Source organism: Chenopodium album, chromosome 2 (assembly GCF_948465745.1).
Source record: "Chenopodium album chromosome 2, dcCheAlbu1.1, whole genome shotgun sequence".
NCBI lineage: Eukaryota > Viridiplantae > Streptophyta > Magnoliopsida > Caryophyllales > Amaranthaceae > Chenopodium > Chenopodium album.
The window spans coordinates 5,040,999-5,055,591 of NC_137835.1; the positions used below are offsets into that span (position 1 = coordinate 5,040,999).

Below are 14,593 nucleotides of genomic sequence, written 5' to 3' on the forward strand. Positions count from 1 at the left end.
TTTTCTGAAAAAATTAGGTGGGTGAGGTTGGATTAATTGCCATTTATGGCAAAGGAGAGAGAAGGGAGACATGGGAGTGAAATACGAGTGAGAAAGAAGGAATGGGAAGGAAAAAGGGAGGGAAGATTTTTTGTGGGGCACACAGACGTCATAAGGTGGTTGAGAGCCAATTAGGTGGGAACTTTGGGTGTTTTAAAAAATAGTTGGTGGTAATTAAAAAAAAAAAAAAAACCTGTAGGTGGTAATTGCTAAAATGGAAACAATAGTATGGGGTAATTGTTAAAATTTTCATAATCAAACATATGTAAATATATACTACCTCCGTTTTTATTTAGTTGACACGTTTTGACTTTAGCACTATCCACACACCTCTTTTTGACCGTGTTTTGTGCTTTATACGTAATGAAAATATAGTCATGTGATATCTTGTTGGATTCGTCACGTTATATACTTTCAAAATATCAAATTTTCATAATTTTTGTTTATCGATAATTAAATATATTAATGATTAAATAAGTGCATTGACAAACATAACTAAATAAACGTGTCAATTAAAAAGAAACGGAGGAAGTAATTGATTAAAGTCATGCAATAACAACTATAAAGACAACAAAAGTTAAATTAATACGTACATCCTCAATCACATTCTTATTGCACCATGGATTCACTTTTTGTAAGAATTTTTTGGGTCAATGGAGTAAATAACACAGTATGGGACGGAAGGAATAATACAAAGTATTTAATGGATAGTAAAATACGTACTGCATTAAATATTGTTTTTTTTTTTTTAAAAAAAGGAAAAAGATATGGATTAAATGTCTAAACTCAAAGTTGGTCATACAAAAAACACTTTATGAGTTTCTCGTTTCTGTAAGAAGGCTGCAACACCAATCTAGGAAGCAGTCGCTAGAACCCTTAAAACTACTCCAAAAGTCCAAATCTTTCCTGTCAATCAGTCTATATTCCTGTGACCTGCAAATGGTAAGTATCTTAGTATCCCAATCTTTACTTAATTTTTTTTTTATTGACTTATCTTTTGATTTGTAATTTTTCATTAATGGGTTCGAATTAATTATTGATCATTTCCTTAATTACTTCTTGTAATTTATCATGTTTTCCTTATTGTTCATATGAAACCCAGTGATTCTAGATTTTCCAGAGTTAAATTTTGATTTACCCATTATTTAATTCATGTCTTAGTTTGAGAAAGCTGGCTTTTTTATTTCATTTATTTTTTGTTTGATTGTTTTTGGTAGATCATATAGTTCTTTTTGGATTTTGTGATGCCTTGCCCAGAAACCCTTTTACAAAGGAAAGCTGGTTGGCTAGTTTGCATTTGGAAAATGGATTTGGAAGGTGGGTTGAAAAGAAAAATTGATGGTTTGTGTTTATTATGAAGTGTTTATGAAGAGTAATAGCTAATTCAGCAACTTTTTAGTATTGTGCAGTGTGGTTATTGTTGATTAAGTTATCTGTAATTGGTATTTTTACTAGGTACTCCGTATTATTTTGTTGATCTCGGAGGCGTTGTAGCTTTGTGTCAATGTGATGGTTGGTTTGGATTAATTCATGTGGGAGAGTCTCAGGAAGTCAGGATGATATTGATAAATTCTATCAAATTTGACAAGTTTCGGGTAGTTATATGTGTTATGGGAACTATAATAGGAAAGGAAAACAATGATTCACTTGTAAATTGAGCTATTTGAAAATTCTAGATTAATGGAGGACAATTTTTTGGTGGATATTGAATTCAAATCACCTAATAAATCAGTTTCTATATATCGTATTGGGCTATTGATTTTGTGCTTTGAAAAGGTTCATTAGTGCGATTGTGAGATACTTAGATTCTACACAGTGGTTTGTAGTAGATTCTTTTATCCAATTTTGAGAGTCATAAGAAAAAAAATGCAGAAGAATTTAGACATATAGTGCTGTCCCTTAGAGCAAAATTTTGACCCTAATTGGCATTTGTTTCAAATTTCCACTCTACTAAAAGGGTATTGCCAATTATACCCCATCATTTATGTAATTGAAGAATTTGTTTTTTGTGTTGGAAGTTGTAAGTCTTCTAACCATAAACTGAACTAGAGGCTGCAAAATTGCAAAAGGATATAATTGTCGATTATAGACATGTATCAACCGTATCTGAAGTCTGAACTGCTGCAAAGTGTTTGTTCCGTCACCATACTGACCAAAGTTGCTATTTTGCCATTTTCTCCCACATAAGATGCAGCCCCCCCCCCCCCCCCCCCCCTCCTTTCTCTAATTCTTGTGCCTTTTGAAATTCAATAGGTTTAGTTTGACTAAAATCAATATCTTGGCTTATGACCCTCTTTTGCTTGAAGCCTTGAATATAAAGTCTTTTGTTTTACATACAAACTGCTTTTTTGCACAAAGTACTTTTATCTTCCAAATCCGGTTTTATATTGGGCTCCCATCTCTAAATTCATTATTTGATCTTGAAGAAAGAACATCAAAGAGGTTTAAGGGACAGAACAAAATCATGAACTTGTGTAGCACTGAAAAATTTAGGTTTAAAGGACCTATCAGCCATCATCCTCTCTCTCTTGGGGCTTGGGGAGGCTTGGAAGGGTTAGGCTGTTGTGGAGGCAAAGGTCATTTCAGTGAACACGGGTATGAATTGAGTACTCAGTATCCACAGAATCATGAAGAGCTCCCTACACCAAAGATAGGTGACTCATATAAGATCACTAGATGTTGCCTATATGATACCTCACCTTTTTCTTGGGCCCTTCTTTGTATCGCTCTAATGAGTCTAATCCATGTTGATGGAGGCAAATTAGAGGTGAGAATGATCCTAGTTCCCCCTCCCCCCCTCCAAATTGAAATAGGACCCTTTCATGTACCAAGGAGTCTGTATATGAGAGGGGTGATGGGCAATAGGGGGCAAATTAGAGGTGAGGATGATCCTGATCCCTCTTTTTTAGTCAAAAACCTAAAATCTCTGGATTTAGAGTTTCCAAGTGGTGTCCAAATGCTTACCAAGCAACAGCAGTGCATTAAGGAGGGATGTCGTTGAGAAGCTGGGATGAGTGGTTTTAGTAGAGGGCTAAGGTCTATTTGAGGTGGAATGAAACCTTTTTTTTTTTTTTTTTTTTTTTTGACAGAGAGGTGGAATGAAACTTCCATAGTCTTGTGTCAACAAATTGAACTGGTCCATCTGTCAAAGGGGACTGTACGTATAACCTTGAAAGATCTGGTCATAACCTTCCATTTTCTGAGGAATTAATGCTCCGGAGGTGAGGCAAGTTATTGTAGATGGCTTTAGTGGATAGATTATTCATTACCCAGAGCTAAAGGAAACAGATATAAAAAGGTCTCAGAAGTAGGATGTTTCTATCAATCATCTTTATCTCATAGTCCCTAAGCTCTGGGACATAGGAAGAAAAGCAGAGGAGCCCTACGGGAGACTTTCCCTAGCAAGAGTAAATTTATTTACTGTTCATTTTCTAGGAAGCTAACCAGAATACATATTGGCTTTTGGGGACCTAGTTGGGACCTTTCAAACGTAAGATAAACTGTTTCCAGTTCACACATCCTTGAGACCTTGACCAATTCCTTTCTCATGATTTTTCTGAATTTGTATCTTTTTAGTGTATAAAAGAACGTCTGAAACCTTGAATTTATGAATGGGGCTAGTCAAGACGGAACTTAGAATTCAAAGATGAGGGAAGTAAGTGGAATTTGAGTTCCATCTTAAGTCATTGAGGCAGTGTGTAAACTCCATTGGCCAGTATCATCCATCAATTATTGTACTAGTACATGATTATGGATAATTTATTATGGCGTTCTTTTACTTGTCTATTCGACTGAAACTGAGGTTATTCCCAGAAAGTTCTCTGAAGGCACTTATTTCATTCATTCCTCATCCTTTTCCAAGCTTGGAATCTCTTAACTCTTAATGTTTGAGGTATCGGCAAGACTGGGTAACATTTTGTTGACAGATAACTGGGACTCAGAAGCTATTTAATTTCATTTTCAGATCTCTAAATTTAGAGGGGCAGAACCTATGATCACAATTGCTATATAATTTACAAGACCTGCCTTGTGATAATGTACTAATGTAGGTATCCTTGATGATTCTGGCATCCTGGATATTGTTACATGTTTTTTTTTTTTTTTTTTTTTTTTTTTTTTTTTGTGGGGGGGGGGGGGGGGGGGGTAATTAATAAAAGTAAAGAAAGGACTACTCACCTCCTCTTAGAATCTTGTTCACATCTTTCACCCCTAATTTGTGAAAAACAAAATTGTAGATGATTGCTTAGGAAACTGCACAATTTGTAGAATCTTGTTCACATCTTCGATCAATCAATCAAAGCCTTAATCTTGTTCACATCTTCCATTTAGAAATATTTCATTTTGGAGTCTCCACTTTGTTTTCTTTGGATAGATTGTTTAGGAAACTGCACAACTCTGTTTCTGAGTTGCTTCTGTCTTCGTTATGTCTTTATTTACTCTGATGCAAGCAAAGCAGATAGGGCATTTCTTAGGGAATTTATGATTAGTTGCAAGATTCCAAACCTAACCTTTGTGAGTTTTGTGTTTCTGTATTATTTATTAGCATTGTTGCCTCAACCATAAAATTTGATTGATTGATCATGCAAAGAAAGATAAATATTAGTATCAGTAAGTATTAAAATATAAGTGTTTGCTATCTGATGTTAAAGCCTGCTGGACTAAGTACTAATATGCAAAGCCTGTTGGACCTGCTAACCTGAAAAGAACTTTCTGTTTACTGTTAGCATGAGACTCTTTACCATTCTATTTTCATAGTGCTTCCTTTACTTTGAAGTTGACTTTTTTTATGTGTTTTTGTCTGTCTAGTCACAATCTCATGTGGCTGTGAATGTATTGACCAGGAATGTGAAATGAATTAATGGCTATTTTTGGTGCTTAAGAGTTTTGCTTTAACAATGTATACTGGATTTTCCCTTTGTCAAGTTTGAGCAACTTTAAGAGTTTTCCTTGCAAACATCTCCAAGCTGGAAACTTAAACTTCTCTTTGTTTGACATATAGTATTCTTGATTGTTTTCCACTTTTCAGGCTAGTATGTAGAGATCGCCTTTATTTGACGTGAAACTGTATATTCTAAGGGTAGGGACCTGTAGCAAGATATTGCCGCATTTTGCGTAGTTGATGGTTGAGAAAGATAGGATGCCTTGATAACATTGATGTCTAACAAAACCGTAGAAGAGTGAAATAGTTCGCTACTTCACTGATATCTGATTTCACGTCAGAGTGGTAGCCCCGTAATCAGTCTCAACAAATTTTACATACAGAGAAACTGAGTTTAGAAGCAGACAAAGGGTGCTCCATTTAAATACAACACAATCATTAGACAATGGAGCCGTTGATAAGTAGTAACCTTGTTATCAGTCTCTGCAAGTTTCACATATAGAAATTCTGAGCTGTGGGAGGCAGACGCAAGGGAACCCTACTAAATACGGGATAGTAGTGATACAATGGACATTTCTGATGTTAATAATAGTAGCAAAATCCTCAATGATGTCATGAATCGTCGGCTGAAGAACAGAGAACGACAGCGTAGATACAGGGAACGGAAACGTCTCCAAGGAAATGCCAGGAATGGGCATGTCACTGACCAGTCATCCCAGATGCAAATTGTATCGCTGCCAGATGCAAATGGGCCTGACAGGAATGGGAATGTGGAACAAGTTGTAACCCGTGTTCATTGCAGACGAGATTGGAAAAAGGACGCGAGGAGAGTCCATGTTGCCATACCAGAAGCCATGTTCAATGGATTTCTTCCCAATGGTCAGTCTTTAGCCACTGAAAATAACACGCCACATGCTCCTTTGGGAATGCGGGAATCAGAACAAGCTCTGAAAAGTGAAGATTCTTCAGAAAGCTATCCTCGCTTGTATGATAGTGATAAAAGTAGAAGTAGACCCGGAAGAAGAGATTGGAAAGCAGAGGCAAGAAATAAGAAATAAATAGGTAGTTCCTCGCATAATATTGTTTTTGATTTTTTGTATTTTTTTTCCGCATTTGTTTTTGTTGTTTCATTACTTTCATATGTACTTAATCAGTATTTTAATGCAGATTCATTGCAGTAATTATCCAATTTGTTCAGCTGCTTGGTAATTTCTGAAAGGAATAGTCTCTCTACAAATCAGGTCAGTCAATGGGTGATCAGAGAAACTTGATTATTTGAACTGGAAAGCCTTTAAATTGCCAAAATGACAAGTCTTATGATTTATAGATATGATGTATGCCAATCTTGCATAATCAACTTAGTAACAAGCTGTTTGTATGCTGCTCGTCTTTCTTGTACCTGAGCATTAGTGCTCCTAGCATCTTTTTATAGTTATTTGCTAAAACTCATTGTAAACAAAGATTCTTTTAACATTCTTAAACATGATGAAAATCTTTATTTTAGGGTTAGCCTGAAAATTTGTGATGAATATATCATACACATCTTTTTATTGAAGGCAATTGACATGAAATTGATGCTTTAGTATGTAATGTGGAATATGTACATTTTTTCAAGGAATGAATCCTGGAAATTATATACATTTTCGTAAGTTCAAGTCTATGAAACCAGCCAATTTTGGCTATTCAATGGTTAAAAATACATATTATGCTCATGCATCATCTTACAATTTGGATAATGTTGGTTTTCCTTGGAAATGTGAATATATATTAGCCCTTACTTTCCTTTTTTTTTATTTTTTTATTTTTAATATAGTTTAAAGATAACTCTACCAAATGAATTTACATAAAGTCAATACTGGAAACCCATATTGTATCTCTTCACCTCCACAGCCATTGCAAAACAGCATATATCATAACTTAGCTCTCATATTGGCATTCAGGACCTTCATTGGTTCTCAAACTTGCAACATCACACCTCATTCACCATTCCTAGCTTTAGTGATAGCGCATTTCTGTGTATACAGATCCAAACTTCATGTTTCCAAAAAACATAAAAGATGTCAGGGCTGGTTTGGTTTGAGTGATCCTCGTGAGCCATAATTAACATTTGTCAAACTGGAAATATAACCTCTCCCGTGCAGCTAACTTTGTACTGTTGTTGCAAAATAAGGCATGTACGGTTTCTGCCCTTCAGTGTAGTTGTCCTTCAGTAGGATGCAATTCAGTGAGACAGTAGAATATATGTACTCGTATTTTTTTCCCATCTTGAACAGCCACCAACCCGAACAAACTTTTGTTAGTATACAGTATTAAACTGCAGGCCTATAAATTTTGCATGGTCCACAATTTAGGTGTATGCAGCTTAGTCCTGACCAATTGGGCGCCTCATTGCAACTATAGTTTCTGGCATCAACTTCTGTTATATATGTACACCAGGTCTAGAGCTTTGATGAATTGCTCACTTCTCTGACTACCAGTTGGGATATATTGTGAGCGTCCAGCGCCTAGAGTGTAGTAGTTTGTTGGGTTGTGAAGAAGACTATCAAAACAACTAGGCTTAAAGCTTTCAAAGAACTGATCTTTAGTAAGTGATTAAAGCCACTCCCTTAGTGAGGGTGTCAGCAATCTTATCAGTTTATGGGGGTTTTTTATGGTTACTTTCTATCATGCAACACTGCATAATTAGAAAGTGCTTTAACTCATTTTGAACAGCTTGACTTATTAGCTGCTCTAATAGGCAGAATAACCTTGGTTTTCCTGGTTCTGTCTTGATCTATTAATATAGCAAGCCTTCCTTAATCCGGCAGCATCTGGTGTCCCAAGATGAAAATATAGCAAGCCTTCCTTAATCCGGCAGACATCTGGTTCTGTCTTGACTGGGTTTTATGTGTTGCTGATGTCCTACTGTCCTGCAACTGCCGCGTCTTGACTGGGTTTTATGTGTTGCTGATGTCCTACTGTCCTGCAACTGCCGCTTGATATTGGTCAGGGTCGAACGTGATGCGTGCTGCTTTCCTCTAATAGTCTTAAAGCCGAAAGTTTCCTTGTTCTGTTTATGTTTACAACAGTATGTAGCTATTGTATTTGATATGGACTTCCTATCCTAGCATCCATTGATAAATTCGTCACCTTTTTCAATCTCTCGGCATCTTTGAGAAATTTAGATGCGTTATTATTGCAGCATAAGCATGGTTTCTTTTATTTTATATAACTCATGCAAAAGATACATGATAAAGCTCAGAAATGAGTATCAATTCAATGCAATAAACTAAAATTTACAAGTTAATAATATCTTTATCTTTATACCAAAAAATTCCAATATATAAGATGGAGGATATAATAATGGAACAAAACTAGTACGTAATAGTTTTACTTTGTACATGAAATTATGTCTAGTCGAGAGACATCTAATAAAATTAGAACGACACACAAAACAATACCTCCCTTTCCTAGTTTCCTCATCCATCGATTTTACCTCCACCCCACCCATTCACCCTTGAGATAACTTCAACCAAATAACACAAAATTGCATAAATACATTATTATTAGCTTCTTAGTTATCATCATGCAAAATAGGGTTAATTAATTAATTAATATTTGTTGTTTAAGGAGAATCCATTCATCCTTCTTTGCTTTGATCTATTGCCATCTCTCAGCTCAGCTTCCATATCCTCAAGGCTCCAATCCCTTCTTAATCCACCACTCCTCACTAACTTCGGCTCGTGTGTAAGATCATCACCCTCACCTCCGTATGACAAAGCTCCGGTGCTTCCATACCTACGGTAATGAGCCTTGAACTTCTTAAGAGTTGCACCACCTACCATTGATTTAACCTTTTTGTCGCGAGGGGATGCCATAAGTTTTCCTGACCAATTCCTTTCCGCCAAAATTTTGTGACTAAATAGGCTTGATATGTTCTTAGGAGTGCTAGGTTTATCATCATGGCTTATTAGTCTCTTGCTAAGGTCTTGATCTGAGTCCGTTCTATGAAGAACATGGCAACAATTGAGACTCATTTTCTTCCCCTTTTTATTCTATCTTAAGGTATTATTCTAAAAATATTTACATGTACTAGTTGAAGATCAAGGTATAATGGGTGGGAGAAATTTGAAAAAAAAGAATAGGAAAAGAGAAGAAAAAAAAATTAATAGATGAAGGAAAATCATTTTTTGGAGTAAAAGAAGGTAAATATTTTAAGGTTTTGAGATGAAATTTAGGAAAACCAGCCAAAAAAATCTATGTTTGGATAACATTTGGTTTTAACTAATGTTATTTATGTAGTTAAATTGCCGGCAAGTAAGCTAAACCAGTGGTAATGTGTGTTTATTAACTGCCTTTGTTAGCAAAGCTAAAATCAATGTTAGAGGACAAGCATGCTAATAGCAATTACATATATACTTGCAAAGTTATGTTATATATTGATTATATTCGACTTATTTTGTTTGAAATTATCGTATAAGAAGATATACTAGTTGAAATTAATTTGCCTATAGTAAAGTTACTTGTGTATGAAATAGTTTGAAAACCCAAAAAGTGTTTAATACACAGTACTTCGTAGTTAAGAAAAACTCCAAAACATCAAAAGCGTGTCTTTATCAGTAACACACTAACACATAAAAATTCCTAAAATTTAACAAAATCTGTCATTATTACTCCTCTTTATTTACCCAAATGTAACAACCAAAATTTCTTGAACTTAATGATCAGGGGCCCAGAAATACGAAACTCCACATGGGTGGGTATGATGATGATGAATCATGATCCATCGATCTCAACTAGTAAGTAGTAAAGAAATTCTTCAACAACGGTCCTAAAAACTTTACCTAATTTAGCCTAGACAAATTTTGTTGATTAGCTTAGAGTTAGTGCTTATGAAAACAAACCTTTAAGGACAAAGGTCATTTTACTTGTGACGTGCCTATAAATTTGAGACACAAATTGCTAAGAGATTACAAAATCATAAGAAAGTTAAGAAACCTCATTGTCTCAATTGTAAAGAAATGCCCTAATTTGATACCATCACTTCTCCAACATGAAAAGTGGTGTGAGGTTAGATATACACTTAACTACTTATCCCTTTGTCTCGAGGTAATAGGCAATTTTTAACCTTTTTCTTTGATGATGTTTATATACTCACACCTTTATGTTTATTCGATTTTGAGGTATTTCATATGAATAAAGATTAATTTGACTGTATCAATCATTAAGTTATAGAGTATGTGAAAAAGGTATAATTATGCATAATCTTGAAAGATTCGTCTCAATATGTAGTATTAATTACATCTAAAAAATATTCAATGGTGGAAACTGGAAAGCTATGTGATGTCAAATGAGACAAACAAATTAATTATACTAAATTGACAATTTGAAAAACAAGTTACAAACAAAAAAAGAAGAGAGAGAGAGATTCTTATACTAATAATTGGTTCATATATATGTATTTTAGACGATGCAAATCTTATACGATAATAAAATTTTAGGGATAAAACTATCATCACACTATTCATAAATGTGATTCTTCCAAAATTTAGTAACACTTGGGTGGCAAATGTGCGCATCAATTAGTCATGTCTAGAGAGTTTTTTTTTTTTTTTTCCCCTTGTTAATCAAGGTATAACTTAAGAATTAAAAAACGATAAATAACATTAACGAGGACAAATAAGTAAATCAATATTTTAAAGGGTATGTACGTATAATTGCCCAACTACTATTCATCATCAGTGTTAAATCATTATATCACACAAAGAAAAATTTAGCGGCAATTAATAACATCATATAATAATAGGGGCATATAAATAAACAAAAACTTTAGGGATAAAGTTATCCTCACACTATTCATAAGTGTTTTCTTATACTCTCTAAAAGGTAGGGATATGAAATAAATATAGAGATGCTGGGATTGTTCGGTAAACAACCACCTCTCCAATGACTTTTGGATGTAGTCAAACAACCAAAATTGTGTTTGGTTATCTGGCTTTTTTATCGGCTAAAAAGCCAACCTCTGTGCGAGCAAACCTTTTCGCCAAAAGCCACTTTTTTGTATTGGTTGTTTCCTTTTAACACTTTCAATCCCTATAACCGACAACCAATAACCAGTGTTCTTAGACATAAATATTCACTACCTCCGATTATTATTATTTGCAACTTTAAAGTATTATTTGTGAATAATAAAAATCAGAGGTAGTATTAGACATTAAGTAAACTTTAATTATAAAAAGTCAATACAAACAATTGATCAAATCAGCCAAGAGATATAAAAAATAACTAATAACAGTAACAACCAATTGTCAAATAAGATCTTTATAAAGCACCATGTCTTAAATTATCAAACAAAGTTGAGTAGAAGAAGTGAGGAACGTACTATATATCTAATGTAGGAGTAATGGAGCTGTCGGTAAACTTAAGAGAAAAAATCCAACGTGTTGGTCCTTAACTCCAATTTCTGGTGTTAGCTTTATTTGATCAGCTAGCTAGGCCCCTTACACCAATTATTTCAATATTTTATTACGAGTACTAAACTATTGAATACTGCCATGCATGCTACATTCTTTTATAGCACGTGCGTATTATTTATATATCACCCCATTTTTCGTCTCATCTTCTTTTCCTTCCATGGCTACCATGCACACACGTAACATAATTCATCAACGTAAATTCTTCATCAACCTTATACTACCTCCGTTTCATATTATACTACCTTATATATCTTTTAAACACATTGATAAGATATTCAAGTCAATAATTATACAATCAAACGATATGATATGATCCTGTCGAGAAGACATGATATGAGAACAAAGACTTTGGATGTATAATACGACGATTACTCTTATTAATCAAATCGATGAAGAATTGAATTTAATGAGATCCAGTTTTATAAACAACTTAACGGGTTTATAAGTAAGGGACATATCTATGTGACAGCCATGGAATCATTAGTGTTGGCCGCTCGTTAATATATATTGTTAATTACTCATTATTATTCCATTGTGTGATATTAGGAAGGACAAACAAAGGTCCCAATTATTGGACAATCATTGTTGATAGATGGAAATTAAATGGACGATTTTTTTTTTATACACCCGATTTACACTAATATTTGTGTACATCGAACACTAGCAGTATAAAGGTAACTTTTAGCTAATTTTACGGTAATTTTTTGCCTTTTTTGGGATAACTTTAAACATAATACAATTTTAATATAAATACATAACAAGAACAGTTTTATAAAGGTAATTTAATTACATTCACTCACTAATAATTGATTTTTAGTCATTTAAAATGTGATTCTTTACTAAGCGTAGATAATTTTTATTTGTATTGGGTTAATTGGGGTAACTTTTATTCATTTCAAGAGTAACTTTTGATCACTTTATGCTATCATTATAATGGATGTACAATAATTATTGTACATTTGATTTTTTTACAAGTTTGTGGTAAATCAAATAACATAATGCATATCCTTTGGGTAAATACAAGTTCATCTCCGAGATACACAGTACATTTATTGTTTATTACATGACATTTTCGTAAATAAATCAATAACTTTTTCAATAAAAGTTGGTCTCACAGTATGATGAATGGATAGTTATTGATTTATTTACCAAATGTCACGTGATAAACAATATTTGTTTATCACAATGATTAACTAGGGCTTCCTCCATATCCTTTGTTCAACCAAAGGAGAACTAATAATAAAAAAATCATCTAAAAAAAATAATAAAGATGTTATTGATAAAGGTATTAATTTAATATAAGTTAAAATTTAATACAAGTTAAAGTTTTCTGTCAAAAAAAAAAGGTTACAAGTTTAATTACAACAATGGCTTAACTCTATATGAAAGGGCAATGTAGGTTGGGGCCGGGAAGGGTGAGGGTTTTAACCCTGAGACGTGGCCTTATTAGAAGCTCATAATCCTACTAGTATATCCCGTCAATATAATCAATGACATACAACCACTCAATATGATTTCGTTAAGATATGATATAATATATAGCCGTAAAATGTATAGATGTATGCAGTGTTATCCTTAAATAATTAAAAAAAAAAAGATAAATAAATAAATAAAAACTAGTGAATATAATGACATCTCATCCTAAAAACAACGTGGGATATACATTGTACCTATGTTTGAAGCCTTGGGAAAAGGATTCTTACAAAATTGTTGGTCATTCATATTTTTATTGATTATTTCTGAAATAATGGTCCTAGAGTGACCAGTTATTTAATGTACCATAATCAGGAAATATGGTATAAACAAAGGTCCCCATAATTGGACAATTGTTGATGGAAATGGACATGGGTTTTTGTAATTTTGTTGGTGGAAATTTTGGATCTACAGATGATTGGAGTCTGTTTTGAGGTTACACTATAATATATTTCTTATTACATTGTTTCCTTAACATTGGAGTAAAAGTAATGGCCTGTATACTAAAAAAAAAATATCAATTACAAAGTATGAAATAAGGTAATACTATTACGCATTAAGCTAAGTTTACATCGAGGGCTTAACTAGGGAAAAGGCAATGTAGATTGGAGGGGTCTGTAAGCGGCCTAGCTAGTACATGACTACATGGACTGCATGCGAGAGTCAGGGCCGTTTCTGAGTTTTTAGGGGCCTAAGGGCAAATTGATAATTGGGGGCCCCTATAAATTTGGGTGTTTGCGTGATATACAAAATATACATTCATTTTCCTAAAAACTATACTTAAAAATAGTATTAACTTAAAGTGTAAATTCTCTCCAAAAAAAAAAAAAAAAAAAAAAAAACTTAAAGTGCAAATAAGATAAGTCCAAATTAAAATGTTAATCTATAAAATTCAATAACCAAAAAAAAAAAAAAAAAAAAAGTCAAAAAGTCCCACTTGATTGTTCTGAAAAAAAAAAAAAAAAAAAAAAAGTAAATACGTAAATTGGAAGCGTACTATAAAAATAAACTTAAAAAAATGCTAATGGTTATAAACTTATAATAGAAAGAAAGTACTCCTTAATAGATTAAAAATAAAGAAATAGAAAAGAAAGTTGAATTAAAAAACATATGACAGGTCTCGAACCTAAAACACAAGGCTTATTAAAGACCACTACAACAACTTGTAGTAACCACTGAGCTATTTGCTTATTTCTCAAATATTTAAGGAAATTAATTATTATATCTTAGATTTTGATTTGGGGGCCCTGGGCGGGTGCCCCGGCTGCCCCGCCCCAGCGACGGCACTGGCGAGAGTGACCAACATTGGTAGAAATTGTTTTAAATGCATACGTTCAACATAAAAATATGTTCAACACATTTATTATAGCAAAAAAAAAAATGCATATATGTTAATTGAAACGAATCAAACAATGCTAGATCCCACATATGAGTAGGCTTTGCTTTAAAAAAAAAAAAAAAAAAAAAAAAAAAAAAAAAAAAAAAAACAAAAAACTTGTTGATTAAGAAGTGAGTAATAATTATTATTGGTACAGTTAAGTGTTTTTTTTTTTTTTTTTTTTTTTTTTTTTTTTTTTGACAAAGTGTACAGTTAAAGTGTTGATTGTGACAAATTCCCAAAGCCGTCTCAATAATTCATGAAAAAACACGGTAAAAGTGACCAAAATTTCAATCATGATTTAACTCTTTGCTTGATTCTGGGGCAAAAGTAGTAAGAACCATTGAATCTTGACAAAGGTCTTGTGCT

At 33.4% G+C, this 14,593-nt stretch overlaps 2 protein-coding genes across 2 annotated transcripts; one reads left to right on the forward strand and one right to left on the reverse strand.

The window, feature by feature from the left end:
- Nucleotides 1–830: 830 nt before the first annotated feature.
- Nucleotides 831–6,567, forward strand: LOC145580668 (uncharacterized). The gene is made up of 3 exons (XM_081637797.1): nt 831–981; nt 5,066–5,980; nt 6,086–6,567. Exon 2 carries the CDS (start codon nt 5,485–5,487, stop codon nt 5,974–5,976), a length of 492 nt encoding a protein of 163 aa, XP_081493923.1. The 5' UTR covers nt 831–981; nt 5,066–5,484; the 3' UTR covers nt 5,977–5,980; nt 6,086–6,567.
- Nucleotides 6,568–8,508: 1,941 nt separating this feature from the next.
- Nucleotides 8,509–8,934, reverse strand: LOC145567178 (uncharacterized). Its single transcript, XM_081626416.1, has one exon. It carries the CDS (start codon nt 8,932–8,934, stop codon nt 8,509–8,511), a length of 426 nt encoding a protein of 141 aa, XP_081482542.1.
- Nucleotides 8,935–14,593: the final 5,659 nt, after the last annotated feature.

Bases quoted from the DNA above. Each gene is read 5' to 3' on its own strand.
- LOC145567178 (XM_081626416.1), bottom strand. From the start codon at position 8,934: ATGAGTCTCAATTGTTGCCATGTTCTTCATAGAACGGACTCAGATCAA.
- LOC145580668 (XM_081637797.1), top strand. From the start codon at position 5,485: ATGGACATTTCTGATGTTAATAATAGTAGCAAAATCCTCAATGATGTC.